The 16,979-nt window shown below is 43.3% G+C and overlaps 1 protein-coding gene across 2 annotated transcripts in view; it reads right to left on the bottom strand.

Annotated features, from left to right (window-relative positions):
- Nucleotides 1–16,979, bottom strand: part of LOC126248486 (elongation of very long chain fatty acids protein AAEL008004-like) — a 332,054-nt gene that overhangs the window by 21,404 nt on the left and 293,671 nt on the right. For both annotated transcript variants that reach the window (XM_049949509.1, XM_049949510.1), the window contains exons 6-8: nt 16,264–16,320; nt 15,059–15,164; nt 14,064–14,200 (exon numbers count right to left, since the gene is read on the bottom strand). In XM_049949509.1, coding sequence (XP_049805466.1) covers nt 14,064–14,200; nt 15,059–15,164; nt 16,264–16,320 — 300 coding nt within the window. The remainder of the gene's footprint in view (nt 1–14,063; nt 14,201–15,058; nt 15,165–16,263; nt 16,321–16,979) is intronic.

The raw sequence follows: 16,979 nt of genomic DNA, 5'->3' as shown, positions 1-16,979 counted from the left end.
GACTGTTTTCAGTTGGAGGAATGAAAGAACATTATAAAAATAAGTAGAAGGGAAACAAGAAAAAAGCGCGTCATATAAGCATAGGAAAGTGTACAGATACACACGTACACGAAATAAAAGCAGAATTTTTTAAAAAGTTTAGTTTATCACATAAGACGTTACTTGGTAAGTACGGAAAGTAGTCGCTAATACTGTACAATGGTATCCTGAACGGGTGTTGCACTTGCAATGGCAATCGTATTCTAATACTTCATACTGAGTCTACATTTTCTTACTTACAGGGTGTCTATAATTAAACTTCCGCTGCTTGAGCAAGTGTGGATGGAAAATTAGTTACCATATGAAAGAACAACAGATGTCACACATCAATGCCACACAGGAAAATTTGGAGCACCCCAATAATATCAGCTGGTATGAGCAGAACGATGAAATCACCGATGCGGACCATTCTATTGGTGGGGACTAGCATCCGTCCGCATCTCAAGACACCGAATGCCGCAGGGACACGTCCGTCGGGCGACCCTCTGCGGATGTGCAAAGGGACTATCGACACGGTGAAACTTCGTCATTTTAACATCATATGGAGATGACAGTTACTCGACCCCAGGCATACAGAATAGGGACAGTGAATGTAAATACCATTAAATCGCCCGTGAAACAGCAGTTGTTTAGGGACATGATATACGCGTCGGATGTGGATATACTGATGGTGCAGGAAATTTACATTCCTGAGTTCCAGGAAGTACATGGATACATCTCCTACACCTCGCCGCACTCGAACAACGACAGTGGAACGGCGATATTGGTCCGGGACGGGATTCCGGTTCGCGACCTGGCTTATCTACCTTCGGCACGAGGACTGGCGATAACTGTTAATGGAATTGGCATTCTCAATGTTTATGCCCCTTCCGGCACAGACAACAGACGGGCGCGTGCGAGATATTATTCGGAAGAGATTGTGCCCTTATTTACCGGCAGATTCGATCATTTCATTATAGGTGGTGACTTCAATTGTGTTTTAGCCCAAAAAGACCAGACTCCGCATTAAAATACCTGTCGTGAATTGCGTGTGCTATGCCGGGATCTGGAGTTAAGCGACACCTGGGACATGATTCATAGGAACCGTGAGGGATATACTTTTTTTACTAGTCACTCGGCGAGCAGACTCGATCGAATATATGTTTCGGTTGGCCTACAGGATAAGGTGGTCGACGCGGAACGATGGCCTGCAGCTTTTACTGATCATCTGGCTTACTTTTGTACCATATCACTCCCTAGGCAAAGTGTGTGGAGAAGCCGTGGGACATGGAAGCTCAATTCGTCACTTTTGGCGGACCCCGAGTGTCGTCAGAGAGTCGAGGAGGTATGGGCCACATGTCAACGCCGTCTACCAACATATACGTCCGTGGTTCAATGGTGGCTCGAGTGTACTAAGCCGGCCATAAGAAGAGCTCTAATACAGTATGGTCGGGATAAGACGAGATGGCGAAGAGACACTCTTGATTGTTATTACACCATGCTTCGTGAGCTGTCATTCCAGATGCCGTCTGCAGACCATCATGCGGAAGTTCATCGTGTCAAGGCACAAATCCTATCGATCACGCGACGACGACTGGGTGGCATCCCAATACGGGCAAGATGTCTCGACACCATCACTGTGGAACGTACCTCGATGCACCATATGTCGCGGGAACATAAACGTTACCGCCGGGCATTGGTAACAGTGCTCCACGGTTTACATGGCAGTCAACTGACAACACAACAGGACATTGCAAATGAATTTTTAGAGCATTTCCGCCACCTCTATGCCGGTACACCGACGGACCGTCGGGTGGGGGAAGAGATACTGCAACATCTGCAAACGACACTGACAGAGACGGATAAGGCAGCGCTTATGGAGCCACTCACAGAAGACGATATAAAGGTGGCAGTCACAAAAGGAGCGGCACACAAATCACCAGGGCCAGATGGGATTACGCTAGAGTTTTATCGAGAATTCGTGGACATGATGATGCCACAGTTGGTGTCGATGTACAATGAGGCGATGCGTCCGGATATGCGCCTACCGTCGGATTTTGTGACGGGCTTTCTTCTTCCCATCCCGAAGATGGCGGGGAGTCGCAGTGTTAATCAATATCGGCCTCTCACTATGCTAAACACCCACTATAAAATCTTTGCACGACTACTAGCGTCTCGTCTCAAGCTGGCGATATCCAGGACAATATCCCCTGATCAGGCTTGCCTAGGGGTGCGAAGCAACATCTCCTCGGCGTTAAGTGAATACCGTGGCGTTATCGCCCTTGCGGAAACGTGTAAAATGCGAGCAGCGATGATATCTGGGGACTTCGATCGTGCGTTCGACAGGATAAACCATGACTTCTTGGCGTCAGTCATGAACCGAATGGCGATTCCACCTGTTTTCATCTCCATCGTTATGAGGCTAATACGAGGGGCTACATCGAAGGTGATTGTAAACGGTCGGGAAGCGGGCTCGATTCCCATTAACAGCTCAGTCAGACAAGGGTGCCCACTCTGCATGATGCTGTTTGCGATAGCGATTGAGTCGCTGGTGTGTGTTATGAGGCGCTCACTTACTGGGATAGCTCTTAATGAGAACTCGTTCGTTTGTCGCGCATATGCGGACGACCTGATCCTTCTTGTCAGATCAGGACATGAAGTGCGTCAGGCTGTTGAACATCTAGACACTTACGGGACGGCGGCAGGCAGTGTCGTTAAAATGACGAAATCCAAAATTATGCACATTGGACGGGATCTGGAAGACGTACCGGGACCGTTTCAGACGGTGGAATCGCTGAGATGTCTGGGAATCACATTTGCCCGTTCACTACGGCGGTCAGCGGCGGCGAGTTCTCGGCGGCTTCTGCAGAATGTTCGTCTGATGATACGCAACAACTCACTGAGAGCCTTTGACATGATCCAACGTGTGGCATACACTAACGTTCACATAGCGTCACGACTGCCCCGTTTAGCGCAGATCCTACCAATACCGAAGGGTATTGCAGACCGCCTCATGGCTGCCTTTGGTTACTATGTTAGTACTGGGATGTTATTTAAGATCAAATATGACACTTTAACGCTACAGTTCCGGAACGGTGGCCTCAATCTCACAAACGTGCGAAACAAAGCTCTGGCGCTTTACATGCGAGCGATGATACGAAATTGGCAACAACGAAAGCATACCATAACGTCAGCTCTGATAGAAGTACTTGTTCCGCCTTCGTACGAACCCCCTATTGCGGTGGGCAATATTTCGCCTTCTCTTGCACACACTGCCTCATTTCTTGTTGATTACAGTTATGTTCGTCTGAAAGTACCTTCGACGAGAATACCCACGACTCGGGAGTTCTATAGGTGCTTGATGGATCACCATGGCCGCAACATAATGGAATTCAAATACCTGTCGAGAACGTGGAACCACATTTGGTGTGCAGTGTATACTCCATTACTGTCAACAGCAGCGAGATCGATGTGGTATATTCTTATAAACCGTAAACTTGTGACCAGGAGTCGATCACATACAATTCATATGGTCGATTCTCCTCTTTGCACAAACTGTGGACTGTTAGCAACGGAAGAACATGGTTTAGTGTGTGGCGCAGCGAGGGACGTCTGTATGCTGACGCGTCGAATACTGGCCTTCCTTCGGCGCACTAACTACACAGAAATCACATCGGATGTACTTTTTCTACCGGACAAGACCTTTTTTCCCAAACAAAAGACGCATCCGGTCAATTGGATCGCTGGACATGCGACGAAATATTTGTATTCGTACGATATTAAGTCCGTGATGGATTATTGGATATATATACAAGAACAACACGAGCTCATACGGAGTCATACGAAATAAAGGACTTACCTTTCCAATTTTCTTATCCCTAGGACAGCACAGTTGTACGAATAAAGGTTGTTTGTTTACCCTGTCTTTCTGTTCCCAAACAGAAAAAAGTGGTCGCGTTGTTGGACCATAAGCCGGAGGAACCGCGTTTTTATTTTTATTTTATTTTTTCTTAAAACAGAAAAAAAGAAAAAAACCAAAAACAGAAAAAGTGGTAGAGCACTTGCCCACGAAAGGCAAAGGTCCCGAGTTCGAGTCTCGGTCCAGCATACAATTTTAATCTGCCAGGAAGCTTCACATCAGTGCACACTCCGCTGCAGAGTGAAAATCTCATTCAGCTTGTTTTGGTAAACGAACGTTAGAAACTGCACTGATGGCAACAAAATCGCAACACCAATAAGATGCTGTGCGACATAAACGAAAGTTGGTAGGCGTTTATCAATGAAGTTTATTAAAATTTCGCGCCAGTGATATGAGAGTGACTTTCGTAGGGCCACTATGAGGATGAAAATCATTTTTGTTTTGCATACACGCTGTAACAGCCGTGAGCGTCAGTTACCTTTGAGATTGGATGTGATGAGTTGATGTCAGTCAAGGATGCTATTATCGACACCTCACTGAGATTCTACGAGGTCAAGTAATAGGGCTACGAGAAGCTGAATGTTCCTTCTGCGATACTGCTGGAATATTTGACATGACTGTAGCCCTGTACATGACTGCTGACAACGGTGGTCACGAGAATGTACGGCCGCAAGAAGACCGGGCTCCAGACGGCCACGTGGTTCTACCGAAAGGGACGACCAAGTGATCGGCATATGGCTCTGGCGCATCGTGCTGCATCTGCAGCAGCAGTTTGAGCAGCAGTTGACACCACAGTGACACAACGAACTATTACAAATCGGTTACGTCAAGGGCAGCCCCGAACCAAACGCCCAGTAGCGTGCATTCCACTGACTCCAAACTACCGCCATTTGCGACTTCAGTGGTGTCAAGCGAGAGCTCATTGGAAGGCAGAGTGAAGGTCCACTGTGTTTTATGATGAAAGCTAGTTCTCCCTAGGTGCCAGTGATAGCCGTGTGTTGGTTATAAGGAGGCCAGTTGAGGTCGTACATCCAACCTAGCTGCGTGCTAGACACACAGGCCTTATGTCTGGAGTTATGATCTGAGGTGCGATTTCGTATGACAGCAGGAGCACTCTCATGGTTATCCCACGCACTCTGACGGAAAACTTGTACCTCAGTCTGGTGATTCGACCTGTTGTGCTGTCATTCATGAACAGCATTCCGGGGGATATTTTCCAACAAGATAATGCTCGCCCACACACCGATGTTGTATCATCAACACGCTCTAGAGAGTGTCAACATGTTGCCTTGGCCTGGTAGATCACCAGATCTGTCTCCAGTGGAGCTCACACAGACGACAACTCCAGCGTCATCCAAACCGTCCCTGTATTGGCCAAGTGCAACTGGCATGGGACTCCATCCGAAAAATTGACATGTGGCACCTGTACAACACAATGCATGCACGTTTCCATGCTTGCATATTATATTCTGGAGGTTACATCGGTTATTAATAGAGTACTGGCATTTGACATCTGCAATGTCTTAAAAATGGTTCAAATGGCTCTGAGCACTATGGGACTTAACATCTGAGGTTATCAGTCCCCTAGACTTAGAACTACTTAAACCCAACTAACCTAAGGACATCACACACATGCACGCCCGAGGCAGGATTCGAACCTGCGACCGTAGCAGCAGCGCGGTTCCAGATTGAAGCGCCTAGAACCGCTCGACCACCGCGGCCGGTGCAATGTCTTATATCGCGCTTACATTAACCTGTGATCTTGCAATGTTAATCACTGAAATATGTTACCTAGACAAATGTAGTCCCGAAATTCCATTACTCTACATTAATTATTTTTTTGTTGTTGTGATTTTTATCCCTCAGTGTATTTAAAACTGGCATATATGGTCAATAATGTTCACGCCGGTCGATTTTGTGAACCATGGGGAGGTTATTCATTAACTTTTCTTCTGAATTCCCTGTTGATGTAGGTAGCCACATTTTCATGTTCACCAAACCGCGAATTAGGTTCTTGTTTGCATTTCCCGTTGATGTAGTGCCCAGCTACAGTATTTCATAGAAATTCGGAGAGATTGTATTGTACGCCTATTTTGGTACTGTAGATTACTTTCTTTCACTACAACAACTGACAATGGTTACCATCTCTCAATGATGTTACGTTCTGAGACATAGGTATCATCTGTACAACAGAATTACACAAGGTAAATATAAAGTCTCTATAAATTTCTGTGCTTTTACACAGGGTGAAAAGTATTTAAACAGACAAACTCTGGGAGATTCTAGGCGACATCAAAATAAATATTTTTCCCTAATGTCATTTTTCCTATGAGGATTATTTAAACCGGCGGAGGCCATATTACTCTCTTCAGTCGTTAGAGGCCATATTACGATCTTCAGTTGTTAGAGGGCGTATTACACTCTTCAGTTGTAGGCAACTGCTGTCTACCAGTGTAGTAGTGCATTGTCTCTGTTTACTAATGGAGCGATACACCTGGAGTGAGTACACTGATATGGTTGGTGCGTACTACGTAGCGCACCACAGCGGACGAGCTGCACTGCGGGTTTATCAACAACAATATCCTAATCGCCGTATCTCGCCTCATAACACCTTTGCTGCTGTGTACCAACGTCTGCGTGAGACCGGGTCATTTAGCAGATTATCTGGACAGGGACGTCGTCGTACGGTAAGAACGCTGCAATTTGAGGAAGCTGTCTTGCAGCATGTGGAGCGGGATCCTTCAATCAGCACTCGTGCAATTGCACGGAACATGGAAACGAATCAGACGAATGTAAGAACAGTACTTCGAGAGCAATTGTTACGTCCATTTCACTTAGAGCGTGTCCACAACATGGAACCAGTTGATTATCCACCCAGAACACAGCTTCTGCAGTGGTACCTGGAACAGTGTGAAATGCATCCTACATTTCCAGCCTCTGTGTTGTTTACCGATGAAGCAACGTTTTGGCGTGATGGAGTCTTCAACATGCACAATTCGCATGTTTGGAGTGAGGATAACTCATATGAGACAGTTACTAGCGCTCATCAAGTGTGGTTCTTCGTTAATGTGTGGGTCGGTGTTGTTGGGGACTGTTTAATTGGGCCGTATCTGCTACCTAGGCCATTAAATGGCAGGCACTATTACAATTTTCTCTCCAGAGCATTGGCAGAATTGCTGGAAGACGTCCCGCTCCCTGCAAGAAAACGCATGTGGTTCCAACATGACCGGGCGCCGGCACATTTCAGTCGTCGTGTGCGTCGATTCCTGGACCGACGGTTCCCAGAAACGTGAATTGGCAGAGGTGGTCCTGTATCAGGGCCTGCTTCATCCCCAGATATGTCCCCTCTGGACTTTTTTGTGTAGGGAGAGATGCGCAACCTTGTTTACGCAACTCCTGTTGCATCAGAAGAGGATCTGGTTGCCCGGATAGTAGCAGCAGCAGGAACAATTCAGGATACTCCTGGGGCTTTTGCCTGTGTCAGACAGAACATGATCCGACGGTGTAACCTTTGTTTACGGGTCAATGGAGGCATTTTTGAAAATCTACTGTAATTGAAGTTGGGTTGTGTTAATATGTTGTCTCTTGGTCATAAAAAATGGAAAAGTGTTTGTTGGTTTAATTAATTTGCCGCCACAGAAATCTTCCTCTACCAGTTTAAACACTCCACATAGGAAAAAATGACATTAGGGAAAAATATTTGTTTTGATGTCCCCTACAACCTCCCAGTGTTTGTCGGTTTAAATACTTTTCACCCTGTAGTTAAATCCATTTTTGTAGTAGGTTATGTGACAGAAGAATGCTCATAACAGAAGAACGAACCTCTATTTTTTGGGCGATTTTGCGTGGAATGACATACTAACTGGTGCGGGAGGATTTCATCCGTAAGAGTAGAAAGCCAGGTCTCACAACATTGACAATCAAGAATTTAGTTAGCAGATTCAAACGTTCTGGCATGTTAATGATGGCGAACGTTTTGGGAGCCTGTCCCTAGCTCAAGAAACCGTTGGACGCGTGGAGGATGTGATCGCACGAGGCCCCTCTGCATGTACCAGGAGACACAGTGCCAAAACCCACAGTTTGAAAAACACGTTGAAGAAACGTGTATACCACATGCAGATCTCCATAAGCTTGCATCTGAGGATTGTGCTGTCTGTCAGGCTCTTTATGATATATTACATGGTGCGGAAAATTAGAATCTCATGGTACATGTGTTGTTCAGTGATGAAGCAACATTCCACACAGATGGGGTGTAAACAGTTACAGAATATGGGCAAAACATCAACCATATGCACTGAAAGAGTGGCAACAACACTCCGCAAAGTGAACGTATGGTTAGGAATAACAAGGGCTACTGTCTATATTCCCTTAATGTTTGCGGAGAAAATGCTTACTGGAGACACATACCTCGAAATGTTGAAAAATGTTCTTGAGCAACAGTTGATACAAGAAAGGATTAATGATTCAGATGTTTTCCTGAAGAACGGGGGACCGCCCCATTATGCCTTAATTGTCCGTTACTACTCGGATGTAGCTTTTTCCGGACAGACGGTTCATTACATCTTACCACATTGTTATAAAGCGTGTTGGGGCCTGTGGAAGAGCGCCGAGCATTGGAGGGCTACCACTTTGAGATGTACTGATTTGTTGTCCTAGAGTGATGTATCTTCCATTATATATCGCAGATGTTTAAAAATAGCGTTTCTACAGAAGCGTGTAGAGACTTTATGTTCACCCTGTATTTGTCCAGAACTAAGCCACACATATTTTGAAGGCAACATGAGAGTGAATCAAAAAGAAAGTTGTCACGTTACATACACACACTGGAGGTGATTCCGAATGGGAGCGACTTACATGTATGTCCATAGGGACATGCTCCAAAAGCCCGTGTTGAGGAAAAGTGGAAACCGCAAGCCGCCTGCTGTTAAGTGGGTCACGACCTATATTTGTGGTAGGCACCTGCAGTGTGCGGGGTGTCTTGCGTAAGTTAGTTATGCAACGGCATCTTGTAAGAGGTGGGCCGATATTCAGGAACGGTGCGGCGCCTGGGTCGCCAGAGACCGGCCGACGGAAAGCGAAAGTCTTCCGCGTGTGCTGAGAAAGCCGCGGGACTGGCCCGCCGCTGCAAGGACGCCGTCTGCTTGGTCCGACCTTCAACTCCTCCTCCTCCTCCTCCTCCCAAACTTTTTTCTCCACTGCCTTCGGTCTAACAACACCAGCATGCCCTTGCCGAGATCATATGCAACCTGTTGTCGAGCCCTGTCTCAGTCCAGGCCAGTGTTTCAGCTTACGATCCCTCCGACTGTGGCTCTTTATACGAATATGTGAGAGCCGTGAGAACTCCCCATCTGTTACTGTTTAGTCATCAGTCTTGCAATTAATTCCTCGTGGTCTTTTGTCCAAGCTATGAGTTTTCATCTGTTAATCTACATCCGTCTACGTCTACAATTTAGTGCTTGGCAGAGTGTTCATCGAACCACCTGCAAGCTTTTTCTCTACCGTTCTACTCTCGAACGGATGGCAGGAGAAACGAGCGCTTAAATCTTTCTGTGCGAACTCTGATTTCTCTTATTTTATCATGATGATCGTTTCTCCCTATGTAGGTCGGTGGCAACAGAATAGTTTCGAAATCTGAGGAGAAAGTTAGTGATTGAAATTTAATGAGAAGATCCTGCCGCAACTATAAACCTCTTTGTTTTACTGATTACTACCCCAATTCACGTATCATGTCCGTGGCACTCTCCCCCCTATTTCGCGATAATACTAAACGAGCTGCCTTCTCTGAACTTTTTCGATCTCCTCCGTCAGTCCCATCTGATGCGGATCCCACCCACACAGGAGTACTCCAGAAGTGGTTGGACAAGCGTGGAGTTAGTAGTTTCTTTAGTAGACATGTTGCACTCTCTAAGAATTCCGCCAATAAATCGCAGTCTTTGGTTTGCTTTACCCGCAACATTATCTATGCGATCGTTCCAGTTTACGTTATTTGTAATTGTAATCGCTAAGTATTTAGTTGAATTTAGAGACTTTAGATTTGTGTGATATCGTGTAGCTCAAATTTAGCGGATTTCTTTTAGTACTCACATGGCTATCTTCACACTTTTCATTATTTGCAGTCAGCTGCCACTTTTCGCACCATACAGATAGATACCTTGGCTAAATCATTTTTCAGTGTGTTTTGATCCTCTGATGACTTTCCAAGACGGAAAATGTCTGCATCATCTGCAAACAATCTAAGAGGGCTTCTCAGATTGTCTCCTATGTCGTTTATGTAGATCAGGAACAGCAGAGAGCCAATAACACTTCCTTGGGGAACGCTATTTTTTTTCGATGACTTTTCGTCACTTTCTACGGACTGTGACCATTCCGACAGGAAATCACGAAATCAGTCACATAACTGAGGCGACATACCATAGGCACGCAATTTGGTTAGAAGACGCTTGTGAGGAACGGTGTCGAAAGGCTTCTGGAAATCTAAAAATACGGAATCAATTTGACATTCCCTGTCGATAGCACTCATTAAATCATGAGAATAAAGAGCTAGTTGTGTTTCACGACAACGATATTTTCTGAATCTGAACTGACTATTTGTCAATAAACAGTTTTCTTCGAAGTCATTCATTATGTTCGAACACAGTGTATGATCCAAAATCCTACCGCAAATCGATGTTAGCGATAGCTCTTCGAGCTTAATATGACTAGTCTGAGAGGCGATTCACACACCGCACTCGAATTCAGGATGAGGACGCTCAATTATGCGTGCACTGATCCATCCACTTTCGGTGGTTTCCATTAATCAGTACATGCGAATGCTGCGATGACTCATGAGAAAGACGACTGCAGTGTCAGATACCCAGTCTTCTTCAGTAGAACTAGAGGTCATTCAACGAAACTCACGATGGCGATGGGACGTTAAACGATTTATATCTTTATATTCTTAGGTTCCGTGGGACAATGTGAGCCATAGCTACTCGGTCATGAGATGTCTCACAGAATAGTGGTAAAAAAAAGAACACATTAAAAAGAGTGTTTACTACATATTATACCTGGCGTTAAAAAAGTATACCATGTTTTGAGAGGTGGTAATTTGGACCAAGACAAGGAAAAAAAGTCCAGTAAACATGGGCTCTAAAACGCATATCTTCAGAGCTATTAGCGGTTGTTCGTCTTCACTACTGTGAACATCTCTTCTACTGCAAGAGCTTACGAAAAACTTACAGAATGCAATAAACAAATGATAACACATTATATTGTTACTGTGAATCAGCATAGCTTCTGATGTAATCCGACTGCTGTTATATACGATCTGTACTTGCCAGACATTGCAGAAGATCAAGTCTGCCATTTCCCATGTGGAATAATAGGCTTCCATTATGCCGGTAAGTGGAAGGATAAAACTAAAATGTAAAGGCACTTCATAAACTTATCAGCACAGATTCTGGTTCCATTAGAACTAATGTATGTGCTGCACTTACCAAGAACTATGTATACGGTTTACAATAACAACACTAACAGATGTTTACTGCGTGCTGTATCCATGGACAATAACACAGAAATGTGTCCTCATTTGTTTACCGTCTTTGTTGGTCGTTTAGCCGGCCGTGGTGGCCGTGCGGTTCTAGGCGCTTCAGTCCGGAACCGCGAGACTGCTACGGTCGCAGGTTCGAATCCTGCCTCGGGCATGGATGTGTGTGATGTCCTTAGGTTAGTTAGGTTTAAGTAGTTCTAAGTTCTAGGGGACTGATGATCATAGATGTTAAGTCCGATAGTGCTCAGAGCCATTTGAACCATTTTTTTTGTAGGTCGTTCCTAACAGGAAAGCGATTGCAGCAGAAGATATGGGTTTCACAGAACCGAATATGAACAAGTGCTCACAGCTCTTCAGTCATGCATTTTAGAGCGCATGCTTACTTGACATCTTTGTCTTGTTTTGGTACTGCGCGGAGTGGCCGTGCATTTAGAGGCGCCATGTCACGAATAGCAAGGCCCCTCCCGCCGGAGGTTCGAGAGCTCCCTCAGGCATGAGTGTGTCTTGCCCTTAGCGTAAGTTAGTTTAAGTAGTGTATAAGACTAGGGACCGATGACTCAGCGGTTTGGTCCCTTAGGAATTCATACACATTTGGACATTTTTTCTTGTTTTGGTGCAGACCACCACCTCGTGAAATATGAAACACATTTTTTTAACAACCTGTATTTGCTCAAAAATGGCTCTGAGCACTATGGGACTCAACTGCTGAGGTCATTAGTCCCCTAGAACTTAGAACTAGTTAAACCTAACTAACCTAAGGACATCACACACATCCATGCCCGAGGCAGGATTCGAACCTGCGACCGTAGCGGTCTCGCGGTTCCAGACTGCAGCGCCAGAACCGCGCGGCCACTTCGGCCGGCTAACAACCTGTATTCTTACAACATGTTGTTGCTCCGTGCTACCATTAAAAAGAGTTTTACAGCAGCATGTACTTATGACAACTACCTTACAGCGAAATTCTAAAAATTGCTGCGTGAAAATCCTGCGTGAAATAAAATCTGTATGTTGCGAGTATAGATTCCAAGCTATACTTGACAATCTTGGGTTTACTACTCACATTTTCACTTCTGTTGCAAATGTATTGAAACCCTTACATGAAGTACAGTAGCTGCCCTTTCGTACAGCATTGAACGAGTGTTACCAAGTGAAAATAGTGTAATTGTCTAGTATGCACTTAACGAACATTCACAACCTACTGAAAGAGTCCTTAATATGTGCTTCCTGAATACGACTAGAAACATCATATTTGACGTATTATTGTCTTGGTTTAGTATGTTGCCGAAATATTTCGCTGTGTGCTCCTTGCGGTACTTCCAGCAGGCGGAGAAACAACCCAGTATCTGATACGTCCGTCTACTATTGTTTTTCTCAAGACTGATCATATTTTCCATTTAGTTTGCCATTTAGAATTTTATCTGTCTACATAATCCGCAATATTCAAAATGATTCCAGACTTTTTTCTGGTTTTTCCCTAAGCAGACGCCTCACTAGATAATAACAGTGCCTTCATAGTAAATGTTTTTCTCAACACAAAATCCACTGAGTTGGTCTCTCTTCTTGCATATTACCTTTTATGTTTGTAATCGCCCTATTTTTATTCTCTCGTTGTTCCAACCGTATTGTGAAATATACATCCCGAGTATAATTTCTCCATGTTTCTATTACTCATTTCTGATATTTAACAGTGTGTTATTCAAACTTCTATTGCCATTCTTAACAAGAAATAGCCTTCGATGTAAAGTTTTTCTGAGTAGTACATCAAATAAATTGAACAGGCACTGCTCACTCTCCTCTCACAACTACCTCATCGATACTTTCCTTGTATTATTTTTTTCTATTCCGAACCTTATTGTAGTAACTAAACTGCTACCTCTACCTCAGAAACTCTAATTATTTGTTTGATCTTCGGCAGCTAACAGCTATTTCGCCAAACCTCAGAAATACTGTGGGACATTGTTTCTGTTTTAATTTGAAAAGATAACCACGTGTCTTACTCATTTTCAGGTGAGATAACCGTGTTTGTCTTATTCTGGAAATTCCTGTCTAGCAAACCACTTCTGGTGCAATTGTTCTGTATTGTTCTTAACCACAAAATTTTCGTGCAGGAGGCTCATTTTCAGGTGTTTTGCTGTTTCATATTAAGAAAAACACCTGAAGAAGTGCTAACATCTTGAAATTAGTTGCGAATAAGAACAATAAAGAAATATCGCTTTGGAGATGATATGTTTGCAAGGTATTTGCTGCATATGGCAATATAACTTATTCTAAAGACAGTTCACAATTACTTTACTAATGATTGTGGAAGTGAATTGTTATCGCAGATGGTTAGGCTATCTGCCGAAATATATTCGTGAAGTTCCGAGAAGAATTTCAAAGAGCTACCACAAAGGCAAACGTTACTGTATACGAAGCCAAATAAAATTATTGTTTCTTGCTATTCCCGCGTAAGACGTCATATATTTACTTCGCATATACATTTACGAATCGTGTTAACATAAATCAGTATTTGAATTATGACACACATAAATGGTACAGCTCATCCGATATGCTTTCGGTGAAAGAAAGTTTCTTCAGAACAATAGTCTCTGTACTTACTAGCTGCAACGACGTCAGGTATTTTTTCCACCAGAGGTACTTATGATAGGCGGGCCCCATGGCTGCCATCATGTAGTACAGGTACATGATAACGTGCACAATGTTGTTGATGAGGTTCGAAAACGTACCATGGCCACCTAGAAACAAACAGAAGATTATAAGTCTATATAACAATTAGTTGCAAAGCCATGTGATAAATACTCGTTGTTGAGCATATGGTTCGCTTCTCACTAATTCTGATTTTACTCTGATTCCCTGCGAAAGCAATGGCCCTTTCAATAGGCTGTCGAAACAATGTAATAACATGCAGCGGACGCTTATCTAAGATAAAAATAGAAGCAAATTTTATGGATCTGATTAGTACCAGCAGCAAGATGAGTATCGTTTTTTGAGTATATGAACTTACTTTCACATGACCCGAAACTCTCAAAGGCTAAGCGAAAGGGAAGAAGCGCTTGATAGGAGCTTACCCATTCATTGCTGCAAACTCGTCGAGGTAATTAGTGAGACTTCGAATTAACTTATGGAAGAGACCTGTAATTTCACTATCGTTTAATCTCATCACAAGGATCACAGATCGCTCAAGTTGAACAACACAATGCTTTCGGACGCCGTATTTTTTCCCCTTGTGGTAATGTAGTCAAATATCTTGGGTACAGTTCCCTTCTAAGCTGTTTCTTACAGACGTTACAACTGGACTCAACATACCGTATGAAACTCCGCCTTTAGCGTTGATACAATTACATTCCTAACAACAACGCGCCTACTCTAAAATTTGACTACCCCATATTGCAACATCTTTTTATGCTTGGCATTAGTACACAGAGCTGATTTTTGTACACAAACATACGCATAACTAACAAAAAAAACTTCCAAAAGAAATGCTGTTTCAGTAATTCCACAATTAGAAGCATATTTCCCTTGTCACTTTCTATGAAGTGTCGTATTTGGCCTGAAAGCCCCCCGTTATGTATAATAAATTTCTATGCACTTACCTGCAATAAACTTGCAACAAATCCAAGTCTCAATCGGAGTCAACGTGTGATGATAGAGATGTAGCAGCGACACCTGGTTGTCTTTCTTACGCAGAACGAAGAAAATCTATAACAGATTCGCACTTATGAAATAGCAGATAACACAAATATCACTTGGAAAGACTTCCATTTGCATGTCACTTCTTTACTAAATCTGTAGTGTCGTTAGTACCTGCTTACCATATGCGTTTATAGATCAACTTATTTCTATTGGTAGTACAGGGTTCGTTGATTCACTGTAATCAATTTGCAAAAAACACATGGCATCCATCATTTTCACGAGAGTGCTAATGCAGATATGTGTGAGTAGATCTCTATTGTCTTTTTTTTATGAAAGCAGTGTTTTCTCTGCGAAGCTATTTAAATTACTATAATAATCTTTCTAGTAAATGGAAAGAATAACATCTGGAGCAAAAGCTATTTGTGATTTCTTCCTGCAACTGCCTAAAACTTAGGTATTCACAGTTTAAGTTATGTTATTTCCTAAACATCAGACTAGTTAAAGAATTTTAACTGAATTACTGAACAACGGAGAAATCTTATACTTAAAATATCACATTCAGCGTGCTGTATGACAAAAATCTAGTCAGGGGCCTTAATCTTTCTCGCTGCAGACATTTGCGCTAGAAAAAATTTCCACACTGGCTTGTTCAATTATGCTGTTTGTAGCTATACTCCCATAAATGTCTATTTGAAAACAAACACGGACGAAAACTGAGCTTCAACCACAAGATAAATATCGATGCTATATTTCTTCGATCAATTAGAGCTAATGAAAAAGATCAGTACGTAAATTACGATGTCGAGAGAATGTTCTTGTATTATTTGAGAAAGGGATTAATGTGATTATTAGAATGTATGCTGTGGGAGGTACATTTTTGAATACAATCATAATATAATACGCACTTCTACAGTTTTCTGATGTTCTGTTACGCGAGTCATCCACTGGGTGGTAAAATAAACTTATTCCAAGTGCATTTTATAATGTGCCTGTTGTGACCATTACTGCTAATGATAAATAGTGATGATACAAATAGTGATGGTACTTCTAAATGACCATTTCATTGATTCCTGTGACTAAAGGCGAAGCAACAAAACGCTACTGTTAGGAGTTTTTCTAGAAAGTATTGCGTGATAATCTGTCTATAAACTAAATTTGTACTTACTGTGTCCATAAACTCTGTCAGTTTGGATATGTAGTACCACCAGCACAAATTCGCCATCTGTAAAAGCAGTTTTCAATTTCAGTTAAAGGTAAGTGGCAGTAGTGACGGTTGTCGTTCTATTGCTAATATCCATTCATCTTAATCACATATTAATAATGTGTATGGAACCCTACAGCTCCAAAAGCGCTAGTTAATGAAAACAGCTACCGAATACCATGTGGTTTCAACTCTTTATCATAAATAAAATTTCAATGAATGAGAATGTGGATTCGACTACGAGACGTAGTGCCTGCTATGGGTTTCACCAAGCATCTGAGAGGTATACATTTCTAGAGATACAGAATCCCCAACAATACCATTTGACAACAAACCGTTTTATATACAGGGTGTTACAAAAAGGTACGGCCAAACTTTCAGGAAACATTCCTCACACACAAAGAGAGAAAATACACTCCTGGAAATGGAAAAAAGAACACATTGACACCGGTGTGTCAGACCCACCATACTTGCTCCGGACACTGCGAGAGGGCTGTACAAGCAATGATCACACGCACGGCACAGCGGACACACCAGGAACCGCGGTGTTGGCCGTCGAATGGCGCTAGCTGCGCAGCATTTGTGCACCGCCGCCGTCAGTGTCAGCCAGTTTGCCGTGGCATACGGAGCTCCATCGCAGTCTTTAACACTGGTAGCATGCCGCGACAGCGTGGACGTGA

The sequence above is a fragment of the Schistocerca nitens genome, chromosome 3 (genome assembly GCF_023898315.1).
Source record: "Schistocerca nitens isolate TAMUIC-IGC-003100 chromosome 3, iqSchNite1.1, whole genome shotgun sequence".
NCBI lineage: Eukaryota > Metazoa > Arthropoda > Insecta > Orthoptera > Acrididae > Schistocerca > Schistocerca nitens.
This window is presented reverse-complemented; position numbering and strand designations above follow the sequence as displayed.